A 17957-nucleotide genomic window follows, 5' to 3' on the forward strand; every position below is an offset into this window, starting at 1 on the left:
ACAAAGAACATGAATGATCAGGCCTGACTGTTTTCTAGTTTGTGCTGAAGTGAAGCACTGAAGCCTACAAGAGTTGCCTCTGTGAAAATAGAAAGAGAGGACATTGAGGCCTGTTTACACATGCTTCCTGACCACTTCACACTGGCATAATTTACCTGAGTTTGTTTTTACTTTCCAAATATGACCAGGAGACTTCCATTAAAGCAATGTCCACTCCTACAATTCTATACTTGTCTCATTCTGGCTCAGTCTGTTATCTTGACCTCCTAGATTTCATTTTAGCATGATCAGTTACTTGTCTCATGATCTGTAAGAAAGATCCTTTAAAATGCATAACAGATTGTTCCCATATTCTCTGGGCACTACAGAAAGGCTTCTAGCTTTATATCCATTGTGCAAAAGCATGTATGTGCATAAGCACTTGGGATGTCATAGATTTTCTTGTGCTGTAGTATTTTGTGCCTGGCTACAGCAAAAAATTCATGCCTGCCACTATTATTTACAACTGTAACAGTGAGAAATTGCAAAACCCACTCTTCATTAACCTCCAATAAGGCTGTTCCTGCAGCCTGTGATTGCCATTACATTGATGGAGTGCTAATACAGCTCAGTAGCCCTGGCTGGCCCGTCTCGCCCGTGACTGCACCGCAGCTCCTGCCTCCCACCACTACCCAGCACATGTCCAGCAGAAGCTGCCCAAATGATTGATGAGAAAAGCAGCTCATAAAGGCAAGCACAGTGCCCAAAGCAACAGCTGTCAAGCCCTGTCCCTGCAGTAATTAGATAAATGAACCCCAAACAAAATCTTACAGGCAAGAGTAGAAGGAAGTGATAATATCCCCAGTGTCAGTCTCCGATTGATTGCGTTGCCTCATTCCAGCCTCTGTTTGTAGCTATTTGTGTTTGATACAGATTGGACACAGCTTACCTCTCCCACCTTCTGTGCTCATTTCACTGCTGGTCCTCCAGACAGACCCCTCCGTGGGCACAGGAGACATGGGAGTGTCAGGGGCTGGGGCTGGTCTCTCTTTTCTTTTTTCTCTTATGGCACCAGTTCTACTTTGCAGAGTGTGCTGAACCTTTGTCCTTCTCCACAGAGTGAGAACATAAAAAAAGGTCCATGGCAGGTCACAAAATGAATTTAGCTGGGGAAAATCCTGCAATTAGAAAGTTCCCTCTTCAAGAAATAGTTGATGTGTATATAGGGATGTGCTAGATAAAAAAGGAGAAGGAAAAAGAACATAGTTCAGGCAACTGAAATTGTAATAGAGCTGATTAAAATGTCTGTGCTTATTTTTACAGTACAGAAGCATAGTGATATTACTGCAATTCCCCTATATCTTCCCTTGATGCTACTGAATGGTACCCATGAAAGAACTTTTCAGTGCCAATAATTACCATTTAGAGAGAAATTTATGAAAAATAGATACATAATAAATTTTTATATATATCCAGAAAATGCATACGCTTTTAAAAAAAGTGCATATAATTTAAATACACACACACATGTATAAAATAAGTACATATACAAAAATACAAAGAAACACTGTTGAGAAAATCTAAACAGTACAGCTCTGATTCTGCTTTCATTTGTGGCTTTGCATGTTGGGAGTAACACTGTGGAATTCAATGACTGTAGAACACATTTAACAACAGAACAAACCTTTGTAGGCAGGAACTGAAATTCAGAGAAGAAAATGGGGGTCCTGTTGGATTGAATAGTTGTCAAATGGAATCCTGTGAACTCACAGGAGAAAACACATAAAAAAATGCGTCCAGCAGGAACAGAATTAAGAGGTGGAGTTATATCCTAGTAAAGGTACAATAATGATGCAGAGCAAGTGACCTTTTCTTTTATTCTCTCTCTCCACTCTTAAGCTAGGGTAATTCTTGCTGAGTTCGGCCAGATTTGTGTGAGTGTAAAATTAGATCAAAATTAGGCCGAGGATGTTTCTTTTACCAACAGCGCGTGTCTCAAGAGACTGCTTTCATGTTTCCCCTTAGAAAAAGTCAGAGGTGCGTCTGAGGCTGGGCGCTGCCAAGACCTGATCACTGGGATTCAAATAAGAACTTCTGGCAGACTGAGTGGTTCCATTAATCGCAAGTGGTATCTCTTAAACCCTTCAATTACAAGAGATTAGTGGGAAACTGTAGAATTGGACTAAAGGAGTAATGACACATAGGAAATGAAGCAGAAAACCTGCGTGCTTCTTTTTGAGAAGTTCAATTTACAGTATATTTAAATATAAATTGCAAGCATAAACTAATAGAGTTTTTAAACTTCACTGTTCAGTTAGTTTCAAATTAACTGTACTGTGTTTCTGCCTTGCCCAGAGCAGCGCTGTGATCTTCAGCCTGTCTGTTCCTTAAATTGAACTGAAGTCATTTAAGTCCATTAAGTTCCTGTGCTACCCTCACAGCTGGCTGAGTTACGTTTGCCCGTCCTTGCGCTGCCTTCCCTGTGGTGTGGATTGCTGGGGCCAGCACGGACTCCACGCCTCCCCCAGCTATAAATCGCACGAAGGACTGTGAAATGGCAGAGCAGGAGGCTGTGCTCTCCTGTTGTTTCTCCTGCTGTAGCTTAGCTGATTTACTCTCGTCATAACCACTGTTGGGAAATGCTTCACACGAAGCCTTGGGTTTAGGTTACATGCAGAATAATGTTTAATAATGGAGTGCCTACGTAATGGCAACTGCCAGTCCTTTGAGGCTCGGTAATGATGGAGTGTATCAGTAAGCCTTGCAGTGAAGTAAGCTGCGACTCAGCCCGTTGTACAGGTGGGGAGTGTGAAACAGAGACTGCATCACTCGTTCACAATCCTAACGTGTCTGAGGCACAGCCAGTGAGAGGGGTCCTAGCTCCCCAGTCTCAGCCTGATTCCCAGACCACAAGCCTGCCTGTCTTCTCAGAAGATACACCTAGCTCAGATGTTTTAAAATCTGTTTTGGTCTGCCTAGCTTATTGTGCCACAGTTATGTATGCAGTGCTGAATCCCACTATGTATTTCTCAGGACTGAAGTTTGCCTGTCTCTTGCCTGCTTGTTGGATTTTTGCTATAGTCACAGTTCCCACAGCATATAGTGGACTTGTATTTTGCACAGCCAGGATTTAATTGTCTTCTCAATCAACGTAATGCAAATCAGGAGTAATTTGGAAGAGATACACTGCTGTGAAACTGGCCTGGAAGAATACTCCAGGGTATACAAATTACCAGATGAGTTCAAATAATCTATTGCTACTACTTGTGTTCAGTATCCATCACGCTCATTGCACCCAGCTTTATTTTTGCTAGCATGTGATTTTGCTGAAGACTGTCACACAGATTTGTGTATGCTACTGAATTTGGGCCAGGGACCATGCTGCCCAGGAAAAGCATTTTTATTATGCTTACAGCAAAAAGGATAACTTTAGACAGCCTACAATGTAGGCACCTACATTTCAGGTAATCATTTAAGATACCTGTGGTGGTATAGAGAAAGCAAGAAGCATCTGTGGAGTGTATCTCATTTTATGTGGAAGACAGGTCTATAAAACTGATGACATGAGTTAAGTGCTAGAAGTGTCTGTTTCTCTCTATTGTCTACAAACGGGTCAGACAACTGGCTCGGATGGAGACAGCTCCATCCATCCATGCAGGCTGATCTAAATGAAATTTTTGACAAGAAGGGTGGTGAAACACTGGAACAGATTGCCCAGAGAAGTAGTGGAGGCCCCATCCCTGCAAACATTCAAGGCCAGGTTGGACGGTGCTCTGAGCAACCTGCTCTAGCTGAAGATGTCCCTGCTCGCTGCAGGGGGATTGGGCTAGATGGACTCTAAAGGTCCCTTCCAACCCAAAGCATTCTATGATTCTAAATGGAGGTAAAAGGAAATATCCATGATAAGATGTGCCAAGGTGCACAGACATCGCCGTGCCAGCTGCAAACAAGCTAGTTTCAGAGTAAGAAGTGGTCATGTTATCAGGATACCCACATGTAATCAATATGGTATTCCTCTGCCCTTACACACATGAACATGGTCTTTTCAGCCTAAGTGATTCTATGGAGATGTGGCGGTCAGGGACAAGGTTTAGTGGTGGACTTGGTAGTGTTAGGTTAGTGGTTGGACTCTATGATCTTACAGGTCTTTTCAACCGAAGTGATTCTATGATTCTATGAACCATTAAATCTCAAAACAATAATCCCCAATGCACAGGAAATATAAAGGTTCATGGCAATAGCAGTATTTTTTGTTGAGAAATGTCTATATTTGCCAGAGTTGGGGAGCCAAATGGTCAGAAAATGTGTGCTGTTAGACAGCTCCTGGGAATTCTGAGTTAAGCTCTTTTTTTATGGCGGTTCATTTAGTTTATCTGATACTAGTAAATTTTTAGGATTTCAGTTAAATTGGTATTTTGCTCCAGGGAAGGAGAAACATGATGCCTCAGCTTCTATCACTATAGCTTTTGGAAGTTTGGAGGATTTGCAGTATTGCTTCAGTAAGAAGTGACAGGTATTAATCTGATTTTGTGTGAACAGGTTTAAATCAGGGCCCAAGTAAGTGATGTTATACTGTGACAAAACAGGTGCAGCATTTTCTAATGCAAAGCAAGTATTTTATTTAAAGTAGTTGAAGAATAGCATTTATTCTGGTTTCCAGCAGATCAGTCTAATGCTCTTGATGCTGGCATCTGTTTAAAAATATGTGACACAGTAGAAAATGCCAAAGACGTACAAAGTTGAAAACAGGAAAACAGATCAAGACTGATACTGCTCTTTGTTTTCTTGCTCCTCTAGGATTCAGTGTTGTATTCCCTCCCTTCCCTGCTAACTTGACTATTGCCTCCCTTCTGAGCTGCCAGGAGACCTAGGGCTGGAACAAATATTCAGACCTTGCCCTGTTCATGTGGACTGACTGGGGGTGTTGGCTGCGCTTGTCCTCGGTAGAAATCAGCTCTGCTTAGGGTTGGGTTTAGAAGAATGCCATTGGCAAAATATTGGAAGTGGCTTTTTTCACTTACAGGTTAGGTTTCATAAGCAGCTTGGCTGAGTAGTTGAGCAGAGAACCACCTCACACCCAAGCAGCATTTTTCCACTTTCCCTCAACTAATTGTGTAAAACTGAAACCATGTGTACAGATATGCGACCATTTCACCATCCAATGACAACTTGTTTTCCCAGGTTAAAAGATATGGAGTCAAATTACTACTTTCACTCACAGACCTGTAGAGAAGACATCACAAAAATACTGAATAATCCCAATTAATGTCTGGTCTCATTCCGTTGTCTTCAAAGGAGTTGGGTCAAAAATGAATTTTCCCAGATTTTACCTCTCAAAACAATTGATTGATTTCCATGTTGGATGAGCTTAGGGCAGCGTGAAATGAGATCTACATACAAAGAGCACCAATCTCAGTGAGGCTGACAGGAACTGCAGCCTTGTCTAACTTCTAGGGCTACAGCCTCCTCCAAGGGTGCATCTGCTACTCCAACAGCAGACGTGCTCCCATCTTGTGCTGAGCTGACCCTTTGTGATCACTTGCATGTCAGCTGTGGGTAGGTTTGATACAAGTGACATACAATTAAGGAGCATTAAGATAAAAGTTCTGTCTGACTGGTGTGAAAGTCAGTCTGCCCTGAGACAAAGTCTGTGCAGGTGTGGCTAGAACTGGCAGAGAGGTGATGTTTGCCCTGTATAGTTCAGGAACTCATGAGTCTGCAGGTGGTGAATTTATGGTGAGAACCAAAGCCAGACTGATAGTAATTGGTTTTACTTACATCTAAATTGCTTACCAGCTGGTCTAAGGATGCAATATAACCTCATTAAATCCATGAAGATGTATTTTTGTCTTAGGAATAATGTCTTTTTGTGTAGCCATTTAATGAGTTGTGAGCTAACATGTTTTAACAAATCTTTTATCACTTACTACATTCCACTCCCTTGACTATAATCTCAGAATCTGACCATTAAAACAGGGCTCTTTTCACAACTGTTTGATGATGACACTTAGAACTTCATCTTTTTGCATTTGGATTAGAGTCAGAAAGGTGTAAATTACAGATCTGACTTCTATGTGCATTTATTGATCAGATTGCATTGTAGAAACCACAGCAGTTCTGATAATTTAGCAGTTTAGATTACCTTTCAGCTTTCTTAATTGGGCCACTGGGGTACACTTAAATTTCAATTTATACTGAGAATAAGACAAAGTGTTGTAATACCTCATCATTGCACTTGAGTAACATTGACACTAACACACCATGATGTACATCGTAATTCTAAATACACAAGTTGCGTGTTGAAGTAGATGGATTGGCTTTTTTCACTGTGTGTTTTAGGCCAAATTCTGCCTGTAATCATTCCTGTGTCTTCACTGACTTCCACAGAGGCACTAACTCCAGCAAGCAAGTATGATTTGGTTGAGTGTAGTTGGAAAGTTCATTCAACATACCAGCCCAGAGCATCCAACAGACTAATCAAATGTGATCATCTTTTTGTGTGTTTGCTGACAGGTCAAAGTCATGGTGCGCATTTCTTCCACGCTTGCCAGAGACACATCTGAGTCCAGCTCTTTCTTAAAAGTTGACCCCCGTAAGAAGCAAATCACGCTGTATGACCCATTGGCCTGTGGAGGTCAGAATGCTTTCCAGAAAAGGGGCAGCCAGGTTCCACCCAAGATGTTTGCTTTTGATGCAGTTTTCCCTCAGGATGCATCACAGGTAGGCAACGTATGATCAGAACTGTTACCTAAACAATAGCATGCACCAGAGCCAAATTAGTTCCTGCTGCAACAGTAGTACTTTCAATGGAGTTAGACCAGGGCTGAATTTGGTCCGCCAATGTCATCAATAATTAAATGAATTTATTAAATGATATCTCAATAATTATGTGCTTTCTTTACTTTTTACTGTAGATAATTGCTCCTGAAATTATACGTGCAATAAATGTGCTAAATTGTGCCCTGCAGGCAGATCCTCAATATCGACAAGTTATTGTATATTATAAAATCTTAATATTTGGTGTATACAGCGATCTGATCAGAACTGCAGTTCTCTAATGCAGTCCTCTATTCGTGAAGAACTCAAGGATTATTTATACAGTGTTCTATTGTACAGTTTACAATAGCAGGTTGAGGATTTTAGTCCACAAATCTTTACTCTTGTGTGTATACTCAGATTTCTCATTTTTATTAGACTTCCTTGGTTTGATGAGCTATGTTACCCAAATGTCATGTGGAGGACAGTAGAAGAGTAAAGTAACATTGCAAAGTATAGTTAGAAAACAGTACTGTAAGGCTGTTTCAGTACTCATAAACTAAGCAGAGCTAGGACAGAGGGCCAGATAAGCCACTGTTGTATGATCCTATCATTAGGTCAGTCCCCGACCTAGCTCTGGCCCAGGCAGCTAGCACCTCCCAGATTGATGCCTGGATGCAGTTCAGGGGCTGGCACGTGAAAAGTCCCTTTCATGGCCCTTTTTATTTACTGTTGTAGAGGCAGTCTAGAAATACCCATGAACTAGGTGGATTTACATGATTTATTATCAAATGCGAAGTGCTTTATATAAAAGCCTAAACTGCAAATTCTGATTTAATTTCACCTGCTATTGATAGGCAGTTGCTGCAGAAGCACTGTAGACCATTCAGCCTGCTTGTACATTAAATCTAAGAATGCCCAGGGTAAATTTGTGTGTTATACTTCTTAAAATACTGCTGCAGACTTGACGATGGACCCTACTGCTGCAAAAAGCTGAGGCGACTCACAGTGATGTTGAGAAAAATGAAGAAATGTCACCCAGCTATTACCAAAGCGGCTGTGTGTTCCCCTTACATTCCTTACCCAACTGCTAGGGGAATTAAACTCAGTTCATAACTGGGCAAATAATAGAGCCTGTAAAAATTCCCCAGTATTTGATTGTTTTTTAATAGGCAGTTCTAACAAACCAACCACATCCCCTTACAGTATGTGTATTTTGTTTAACTCCACAAAATATATCGATGCTTCAGCAAATGAAACTTACTTGACACAGAGCAAAAGTCCTGCTTCGTCTGCTTACACAAGTAATGTCATTCCCATCAATAGCATAGGTCACATGAATGAGACAAGCAGGATTAGACTTTTTGATCAACATGCTATCTGGAGCACTGATGACATCAAGACCATTTTCCAGTCAAAATACTCTACTGATTTTCCTTATTATTTTTAATGGTTTTATTTTCATTCTTTTTTTTTTCTTCTTGTTTCTTTTCTTTTTTTCTTTTTTTTTAAATATCTGTGACAGGCTGAAGTATGTGCTGGGACTGTAGCTGAAGTGATCCAGTCTGTGGTCAACGGGGCAGATGGCTGCGTGTTCTGCTTTGGCCATGCCAAGCTTGGTTGGTATTGTTAAATTTCCCTACTCAAGCAGAAAAGTCAATATTTTTAACTGAAGATTTCTAGTACATTAGATTGGGGAAAACAAACATTCATTTGGCTGTGCACAGTAACTGTATTTGAAAGTGATACACTGTGCTTCATTCCATCCCCTGAGTACTACGGCAATTTTTAGCAGTCTTCAATTGTTAAGGAATGATCCAACAGTGAATTGTTAATGAATGATCCAATGGTGATCTGCAGTTTTACAAATGTGCTTGGTATTGGAGACTTTGCCAAAAGACCACTTTTATCAAGCCGTGTAAAGGCTGCGAGTATCCACTCAAGTACTTGATGTTTGTGATGGCACTGTTCAAGTGCTGTGACTGGGCACTCAAATAGTTTGATTTATGCTGTATTCCCTGGTTAGACAATTCACTTGGTAGTAACCTCTTCCTATTCTGTCCGACAAATCCTATTCTAATGGTTAACTGAGTGTTACCAATGGATCAAAACTCACTCTTTGCAAACACATTGGCAGCATTTCAGGTATTCAGGGAAAGACAATAAAAAGGAGAATCATCATCATTAACACACTGTTTGTTCGGAGTAACTGTATTTCAAGGGTAATCTTGTATTTTGTTCATGCTTATCTAATAGTGTTTTGAAAATACTGTCTCTTTAATGAAGAGGGTTGTATTGCATGTGTGCAATGATCTCCATTCTCTGCTGTCTCAAAGAAACACATACGTACACATACAACTTAAAAGGACAATTCAGTTTTTCAAGTGATAAAGAAGATCAAGCCGTATGAGGCCACAATTTTCCTAAATTATAGGCAACAAGAACTGAAGAGTACCGAATGCTGCAACGCCACCAGCTCTGGTACAATGAATGGAGCAGGGCCACTGGTTCAACTAACCACAAGGCCCCTCTGGCCAGGCAGGAGTAACACTCAGATGAGCACTTGGATATTAAACCTCCTGTGACCTGCTAAACACAAGAGAGAAAATGAGACGGAAAACCCAAGCCACGAGATAACGTCTCACAAGTGCTACATGTCCTTTAGAGAGGCAGCCTACCTAGGGCTTTGCTGGAGCATGAGTTGAGTCTCTGCAGTTGCTTCATTAACTGCACCACTACCATTCCACCAACTGTGGACACACCCAGACCTTGCCACAGATGCGTGCATAGAAATATTTTCTTCATTGATCTTTTTCCACATAGATTCAACATAAGAAATGAAACTACTTAAAGAAGCCACAAGTACTTGCCTGAAAGGGTGTACACCTTTATCATTTGGCTTATAAATCTAGGAGCTTAAGATAACTTGTCTAAGAGCATTAGATGTAGTGACACCTAAAGCAGTGTAAGATGGTACTCTGTGTCTGTTCTTAATCAGCAAAGCTTTAAAGAAGAGACAAGCCAGAGCTATAATTGCAGAGTTGAATAGTAGCAAGCCAGGGGAAGGTCTTGACCCAGATAAAATACTTCTTGTTGGTGACCCACTTATGCACCGTGTACCTGTTTTTTTTCTGGATGAAGCTACATGTTTATGATCCTGGGACCAGGTTTGTGTTGATCCCAATCCCAGCAAATGAAGCACAATGTAGTGCTTTGAAGTAAAATGGTATGCAAAGAATACCGCACTCACAGTATCTAAAGTGGAGCTTTTTAGAGACCATAGCACTCCTGCTCTGCTCAATTGCTCCCACTATTCACGCTCATCACAGGCTGCAGTGTGGTGCGGCAGGGACCTGCAGCACCCTGCCTGGGGAATGGGGGATGTCACGGGAATGCATGAGGTAATGATTTTTGAAAGCAGCTCAAGATTTTATCTGTCAGTTTTAAATGCTCTCCATTTTCCATGTACTATTTGTCTGTCTGCCTATCTTTCTCCCTTGCTGACTGTCCTTATTGTAGCGAAGAAGTTGTTTTCATGAGGCTGTGCAGGATAATCTCTCTTGGCAGAAGGCTGTGAAGGTCCTGGGAGTGATGTTGTTATCTTTTCTGCATCCCCCCGTTCCTGACAGGGAAGTCATACACCATGATCGGGAAGGATGATTCCATGCAAAACCTCGGCATAATCCCTTGTGCCATCTCCTGGCTCTTCAAATTGATTAATGAACGCAAAGAGAAGACAGGAGCCCGATTCTCAGTCCGAATTTCTGCAGTGGAAGTGTGGGGGAAAGAAGAAAATCTGAGAGACCTGTTGTCAGAAGTGGCTACAGGCAGCCTGCAAGATGGCCAGTCCCCAGGTGTCTACCTTTGTGAAGACCCCATTTGTGGAATGCAGGTGAATCCAAGGTTCATTTTACACTGAGACAAGCATATGATGGGGTTTTTTTTGAGCTATTGAGATGGTTCAAATTCAAGAACTACCCAGAGCATAAAGTTTATAGACTTGAAAGTGTTTACTTTAAAACATGCAAGAACTTTATGACCTGCAGCTGCAGGGCCATCTGCTCTCCTGGCCTAAATATTTGTACCTCTGGTATAACTGATATTGAGCAGGGGCTTGTGTTTGTAATAAAATGTGAAAACACTCAGTGCAAACAAAAATTCACCTCATTCTTAAAAAAAAATAAAAAGAAAGTGTGATTCTTTTTTGCAAAACAACAAGCTAAAATATTTACAGTACTGCACAAATAGCTGGAGGCCATAAATATGGCTGTTTATCTCTTTATAAACTACATTATTTATAGCACCTGCATTAGCAATGTTGTAGGAAACATTAATCGCTACTTATTAATTGCTGCCAAGAAATAAATTCCTGAGCGGGGCAAGCCAAGAATAACTCAAACTCTTCTCGGGTTTGGAGGTTTAGCAGGAATGAGTAACTGGCTCATGTATTTCCTGGGTAACTGCTAGAAAGTCTCAGCAGCCTATTTTTTCTCCCTTCTTTGTTTGAGGGGAAAAAAGGCCTATTCTTTCATTTTGCTGTCTGTGAGGGAATGAATCTGGTTTTAGTTGACCAGATGAAGAGGGAGCAAACCAGCATGATGGAGCTTGCATACATTCTTTCACCCTTAAAGGCAGAGGCTGATTCCAGCGCGAACCTGCAGAGCACAGCCTATCCTAGGACAGGGAATGGAGGTGGGAGGGAACAGACCTACAGGGTCAAGTACCGTATTTCCAGCTCCAAGCATCTAGAAATTATGGTTCGCATCCACAAAAGTAATGAATCATGAGATTTTAAACAGTAAGTAATAAGTTTTGTGTTTTATCTCTTTGTGGTTTAAGCCTTTTAGACATACTTAGATTATATTTTCCATTCTTTTCCATTTTACCCCGGCATTACAAAGTTGTGTCTTGATCTTAAACAACAATTAGGGTTCTTATTCTCTCTCCCGGCTTTAGTGCTGTATGAAATACTTTCAGCATCACAAGAGGTCTCACCCTCTGGTATCCAGTAATGGGTGCCGTCTAGTGAATACAAGATGGGAGACTTGAGCCTTCACATTTCCCATTGGGGAGATAGATGGGCCAGTTAAGATCTGAATTAGCATGCGTGTGCTGCATGTGTTACATAACTGTGTAACAACTAGGCTCTCCTGAGGGCTTAATTCTTTATTAAGATATTTAAACACAATGGCAGTAATAATAAATATCCCATTATGGTTGCTTATTTTCGTAAAGATACAGACAGAACAGCTATATACAAAATGAATTATTTTAGATCAGTGGAGAAAAAGTAGCACCATGATACATGTATATATCCTTGCAGTGTAAAATATTGAATTAAATTGCAACAAAAAAAGCATTTTTATGTGTGTTTGCAAGACATAGTGATGTTCTGGAGTCATGCATCCTACACCTGAATTCTCAAAATCCTCCTCAAAAAGGAGGATATTACGTTATAGCTGTACAGATATGCAAAATCAGCAGTGTGTAGAGCAAATGAATAATCACCATATGTCATACTGTCTGTCACTGGGCCTTTCCAAGTGTGCACATTTTCTTGTTGCTTACATTAGTGAGATCAGCCCACAGACTGGCCTGCCTTCTGCTTGCCTTGTTAACTCCTTCCTGCCCCCCTCCCTCTTTCCAGAGAGAGCTCGGCCTTCAGCTCTCTCACCCCATCCCACGCACAGCCTCAGCTTTATCCCTTCTCAGGCTGCTTAACAGTCACAAACAAGACAGGAGCACTGTCTTCTTTAGGACAACTTAACTTCTAGCTGTGTTACATAGCAGGGGAACAAACCATGAGAATGGGAGTTCCTTGCTGTTTTTTTGCTAGACAAAACAAGTCTATCTGATGGGCAGTGGGCCAGCTCTGCATACTGCCGAAACTAATGCCATCAGATTGCACAGTCACACGTCCCTTCCACAGACAAACTATTCTTAGGTGACAGGAAACATGCATACATTCCTAACGTTATGGGGGGTTAATGATATCTGCCCTCCTATGCTGGCTATGACTTTGGAGAGATAAGAGCAGGCTGGCGACTGGGACTGAGGTCCAACAAATGTGAACGCATGTACATTTCCTGCCTTGTTCCGTTTTATGGACTGCCCTGGTTCATGAGCAGGTGCATAAGCTTACGGTATGAAGGGGAGAGAAAAAAGCTTCTCTTCTATGCTGCTCCCTGCACACTATGGGGCTGAACACAAACTTCAGTCCTTGTATTCCCAGATTTATCTGTGGACTGCTCCCTTATAACACTTTCTGAAGGGTAACAGGTAGTCCTGCCTCTGCCAGTCTCCACCAGCTGTTGAGTTTGGGATCAATGTGTCTTCCACATTTTTTTTTTTCCACCTCTAACTGTCAGAAGGACACAGTGATTGCCAGAGCCAGTAATGCAAGGAAAAAAAAAAAGCAGTAAAAATAAGGAATAATTAATAAGCTTAAATAGTTTAAATTTCTGGGAAAGTGAAGGAACAAATTTATGCATCTGTCCAGCTCATAGGACGGTTTCCTGGGGTTTGTGTGTAACAACTGCCATCAGAGGTAATCCTCTGAGAACCCTCAAAAGCCTGGATTCGACTGTGTGTCTCCTGGAGGGAGTGGTATTGCCACTGCCAATGACAGGAAGGTCTCATTCCGTCGGGCACCTCCTCCTTTTCGGTCCCATCAGAAGCCAGCGCATCCACAGTGTGCGTTGACTGCAGCACGTTGTCTGGCAGTGTTGACTTGTGTGGGAGTTTCTGGGTTATTTCTCCCTTGTGTTAACTGCAGCTTCAGAATCAGAGTGAGCTCCGGGCCCCTACGGCGGAGAAGGCTGCCTTCTTCCTCGATGCCGCCATCGCCTCACGTCGCAGCAGCCAGCGGGACTGCGACGAGGAGGATCACCGCAACTCCCACATGCTCTTCACCCTGCACATCTACCAGTACCGCATGGAGAAGAGCGGCAAAGGCGGAAGTAAGCTGTCCCCTCGCTCCCTTCGGTCTCCTCCAAGCCTGCCTGGAAACTGGCTTTAAATAGGCCTTTAAACAATACTCTTTAGTGGTGAAAATTAGCAGAGTTCTCCGTTCAGCATGGGTGGGGCCATTCATACCAGCAGACTGTCCACCTGCCTCGTAAAGACCCACTAAAGGCCATTAAAGGCCACTAAGAGTTAGTCCGCAGCACTGTGTGGGCCTCTGCAGCTAAACAAAGGGCTTTTCATATTGGCTTTTAGTATTATCTTTACTGATAATGTTGAGGTCATGGATTAAATTATTGTGGCAATGGGAATTCCTTGCCACCCTTACGTTAGCTGTTCCTCTTCAGCACCTAAACAGGGCAGTGTTTGTGGAAGCTGTTGTTGGCAATCCATAAACTGTACCTTTTCTTGGAGATACTTGATATTGTAGTTACTGGCCCAGCTACGTGTGCACAAAGGACTCCTGTGGTTCTTGGTAAAGACTCTGGACTTTTCAGATTGGTTTGCTCCCTCTCTTTGCCATAGAGGATTTCACTGCCTCGTGTCTTTACTTCCACCTCCCGCTTGTAAATGAGGAAAATATGCTTCCATGTCTACTTACATGTTTCTATAGCTTTCAAAAGTTTCATTTAACTCGCACCATTTATATTTTTTTATTATATTTATCTTCTGTTTCAAGTCTCCCAAATTGTTTGTAACTGGAGATATACAGAGGGATTTTTTTTAGTAAGTTCCAGTGATAAAAGTTTTGTGTAATATAAGAAACACCCCCACCAAAAAAGAAAACTTTCACATTAAAATTCTTTTCCTTAAATAATCGTTTTTTACAGAGAAAAATGTTTGTTTGAAAGACACCAGAGACCTCTTCTTCTTTAAATTTGTGGGCTTTAGCAATTCTGCAGAAATAGCTTATGTTTCAGCTCCTGGCTCTGCATAGGTTATTTGTAATAAGGAATAGATTGCAAGTATTCCTGTGTAGTGGGTGAACACCACTGCAGTATTAATGTTTAATATTTGAATGCAGAAAATTTACATTGACTATTCTTGTAAGAGAAAAAAACAAAAAATTGCTCTAAATGGAAATGCAGTTTGCATGTGTTTAAGTAATAACCCCTGTGGAATTGGCAGGCAGAAATCTCGATTAAGTAAAGGTTTATTAATTAACCACCCTGCGGTGGAAAGGACAACTATGAATGCTCAGACTGGTTCACAGGAATAGAGATGGCTGATTTTGAGGGAATTATTATTACAATTATTTAATGCTTCATTCTTTTTACTGCATGCAAGTACATGTATGCACAGCCCTTTTTCAAATGTAATTAATAAGCGGGTAAAAAATATTTTCCTGTGGCTATAATGACTCATTTTGGGAAAAGAAGACATGATCCTGTTGGATTATAATATGGCATGCTTTGCCCACTGCCTTTAGTTATATCTTTGTCTTGTGGCCATACCACCTCCTGTCTTCAAGTTCCCATATCTCAGTGGCCTCACAAGCCGGGCAGGGTCAGATCTCGCTGATAATTGAATGAGGGGGGAATTCCAGCTGCTCCGAAAGGGCGCCTAGTGATTATCACTGTCTCTTGCTGTAATGAAGGACTTTTCAGAAAAAAACATGAAGCTAGTAGAGATATATAGATTCCAGTAACAGGATTAAAAAAGGACAGGAAAAAGAAAAAGAAAAAGAATCCCAGCTTCCAAAGACTAAGAGATTAAAGGGCTGGCTAACGTATGATTTTGGTAAAAAATGGCTGTTAGAATAACGCATTGGTACTGTACTTTCCTCCTTGTTAGATTCATTACCAGGAATGTCATGAAGCAGGCTTAGCACCATTGAAATAAACGGCATTGTGGCAGAACTGTCACAGTCATTTTTCAGCTGTCAGCTCTGCAGTCTCTGTGGCCATAGACAAAAACAAGTGTTAGGATGTTCCACTTCTTTCCTCTGTAGTTGCCAGGCGCATTAGTGGAGAGCTTGCCTAATCAATAGTTTCATGTTCAGATCAAGCAAGTGGATCTGTCATCCTAAAAATGTTGTATTTTGACTTGTAAATTAAATAAGAAGGAAAGATCCAGTAATTTCTCTTATTCTGGATTTCCTCAGCCTGTGTAATAGAAGTATGTGAGGACACAGTATGCCTGAGATTTTGAAGGGTTGTGATTTATTTCACTTTCTTTTGTTTCCCCAATGTCCGGTAATCTTAGCAACAGAAATATTTATTATATATAATTCAGTAAAGTCACCTGTAGTCTCTTTCAGTAGCAGCTAAACAGATTTCTTTGTTTTTCTAAGGAAATCATTGGGAGATACTAAAAAAATGTAATTTCAGCCTTCTGAGGGTAGCAGCCCTAAAGGACTTGGGGACTCTTAAGTCTAAGAGTTTTAAGTACTCTTAGAGGGAGGGCAAAAGTCCTGACTTTCTGCAGCGAGTGCAGGAGCCCATAGTGCGTGTGGATGCTTCCCCATGAGAAGCGTCCCACCACGTTTCTGTGATGGCGACCAAGTCACAGCTGTCCTGCTGTACAATGGCTTCCAGCTCCTCCTGTTTATTGCCCATGCTGTGTGCATTGGTGTAGATACACTTGGGCTGGGTTATCGATCTCACCCCCAACCCTGGCCTGCCACCCCTGGGCTCATCTCTAGTGAGCCGGGTTATATCCCCTTCCACCTTTGAACCCCTCATCTTCACCCATAAGCATTCAACCTTGTCGTCAGAGTTGTTGAGCTCTATACAACCAAAGCAGTCCCTAATGTACAGAACCACCCCACCGCCTCTCTTTCCTTGCCTATCCCTTCTGAAGAGCTTCTAGCCATCCATCGCAGCACTCCAGTCATGAGAGTCATCCTGAGTTAAGATCCTGGAAACAAAACTACCTTTTCCTGCAGATTGCTTCTAAACTAACTCTCAAGGATAGGGAGGAGTGGTCAAAGATCAGACGCAAAAAAACTCGGCTAGGAAATTGTCTTGAGATAGTAGAGAATTAGAAGCACTTCTGCAAAGTCTGAATAGTCCCTATCCTGGGTTCATAAGGAACTATAGGCTTTTACAGAGAGCAAATGTCTGTTAATCTTGGTGTTTCAAGGGTAGCATCTTTTCACTTTAAAGGTAGTGTGTTGATGCAGAGTAAATAAGATAATAACAGGGATCCACTGCCAGTTTTACAGAAACTATTTTCAGAACAGAGCAGCTTGTCCACAATACCCATGGCATGGCAAATCTTTTTTTAGCCAAATGAGAAGGTAGAAGTGTATAGGCTTAAAGAAAAATTGAAGGTCCCACAGACACCACATGTACTTCTGAAGATCCAGTATTCAAGATGCGAAAGATAAGAGAAGCTACCACAGCATCAGTGCTCACCGAGCAACAACTCCCAGCCTGTAATTTTCTGGACAGAGGAACAGTAATGACAGAGACAGAAACAGAGCCAATTTGGGTACAGGCTATTTAGAGCTCTATTAGAAAAAAAAAAAAAAGAAATGCAGTAGTGACTCTCACGGAGTTAAACCTGCAGGAGTGGGTGAGTACTGAAAGCTATGGCAATTTGTAAGTGAGGCTGGAGTAGAGAACAATGCACAGCAATAAAGGCTGACAGTGAGCTAACAGGCCCCCTACACTTTGTTGCTGCTAACATGGATTACGAGAGGTTTCTGCGTTGTTTCCTCTTCACAAGTCGTTGCAAGTCTTTGCTTTCCTGGGACGCTGCTTTTGGAGGCACATGCTAACGGTTTGCTTGCTTTGTTTATGGCAGTGTCCGGAGGTCGCAGCCGCTTGCACCTTATTGACCTGGGGAGCTGCGTGAAAGTGCTCAGCAAAAACCGGGAGGGAAGCTCTGGCCTCTGTCTCTCGTTGTCAGCACTGGGCAACGTCATTCTCGCCCTTGTCAATGGAAGCAAACACATCCCGTACAAGTAAGTGCTATTCTATGTTACACCAGGTGAGAGGATGCTTGGAAGCAGTGCACTTGCCTGGGCCTGCGGCAGGCTGGGGCTAAGCAGGGAGGCAGTCTGCTGGGTCAGCGCAGCCCTCTCGAGGTACGACAAAACCTGCCCAGGGTTCAGTGACACCCGATTGAACCTTACGTCTGGTAGCTACACTATTGGACATTCGGGTTTCGAAGGAAGAAACCTGCTGAAATAGGAACCGGGTGTCTTAAAGATCTTAAGGCTTGAAGTTCAGCACGTTAGGATTTTGTTTTCCAGGACTGTTTGAAGATTTTTTTAATGTTTCAAACCATCTAAGACACAATTTCATAGTTGC

General features: G+C 41.9%; 1 protein-coding gene across 1 annotated transcript in view; it reads left to right on the forward strand.

Moving 5' to 3' along the window:
* KIF26B (kinesin family member 26B) overlaps nucleotides 1-17957 on the forward strand; it is a 304924-nt gene that overhangs the window by 230021 nt on the left and 56946 nt on the right. The window contains exons 6-10 of the mRNA XM_075412645.1: nucleotides 6493-6699; nucleotides 8261-8354; nucleotides 10365-10627; nucleotides 13511-13694; nucleotides 17449-17608. Coding sequence (XP_075268760.1) covers nucleotides 6493-6699; nucleotides 8261-8354; nucleotides 10365-10627; nucleotides 13511-13694; nucleotides 17449-17608 — 908 coding nt within the window. The remainder of the gene's footprint in view (nucleotides 1-6492; nucleotides 6700-8260; nucleotides 8355-10364; nucleotides 10628-13510; nucleotides 13695-17448; nucleotides 17609-17957) is intronic.

This window comes from Opisthocomus hoazin, chromosome 2 (assembly GCF_030867145.1).
Source record: "Opisthocomus hoazin isolate bOpiHoa1 chromosome 2, bOpiHoa1.hap1, whole genome shotgun sequence".
Lineage (NCBI taxonomy): Eukaryota > Metazoa > Chordata > Aves > Opisthocomiformes > Opisthocomidae > Opisthocomus > Opisthocomus hoazin.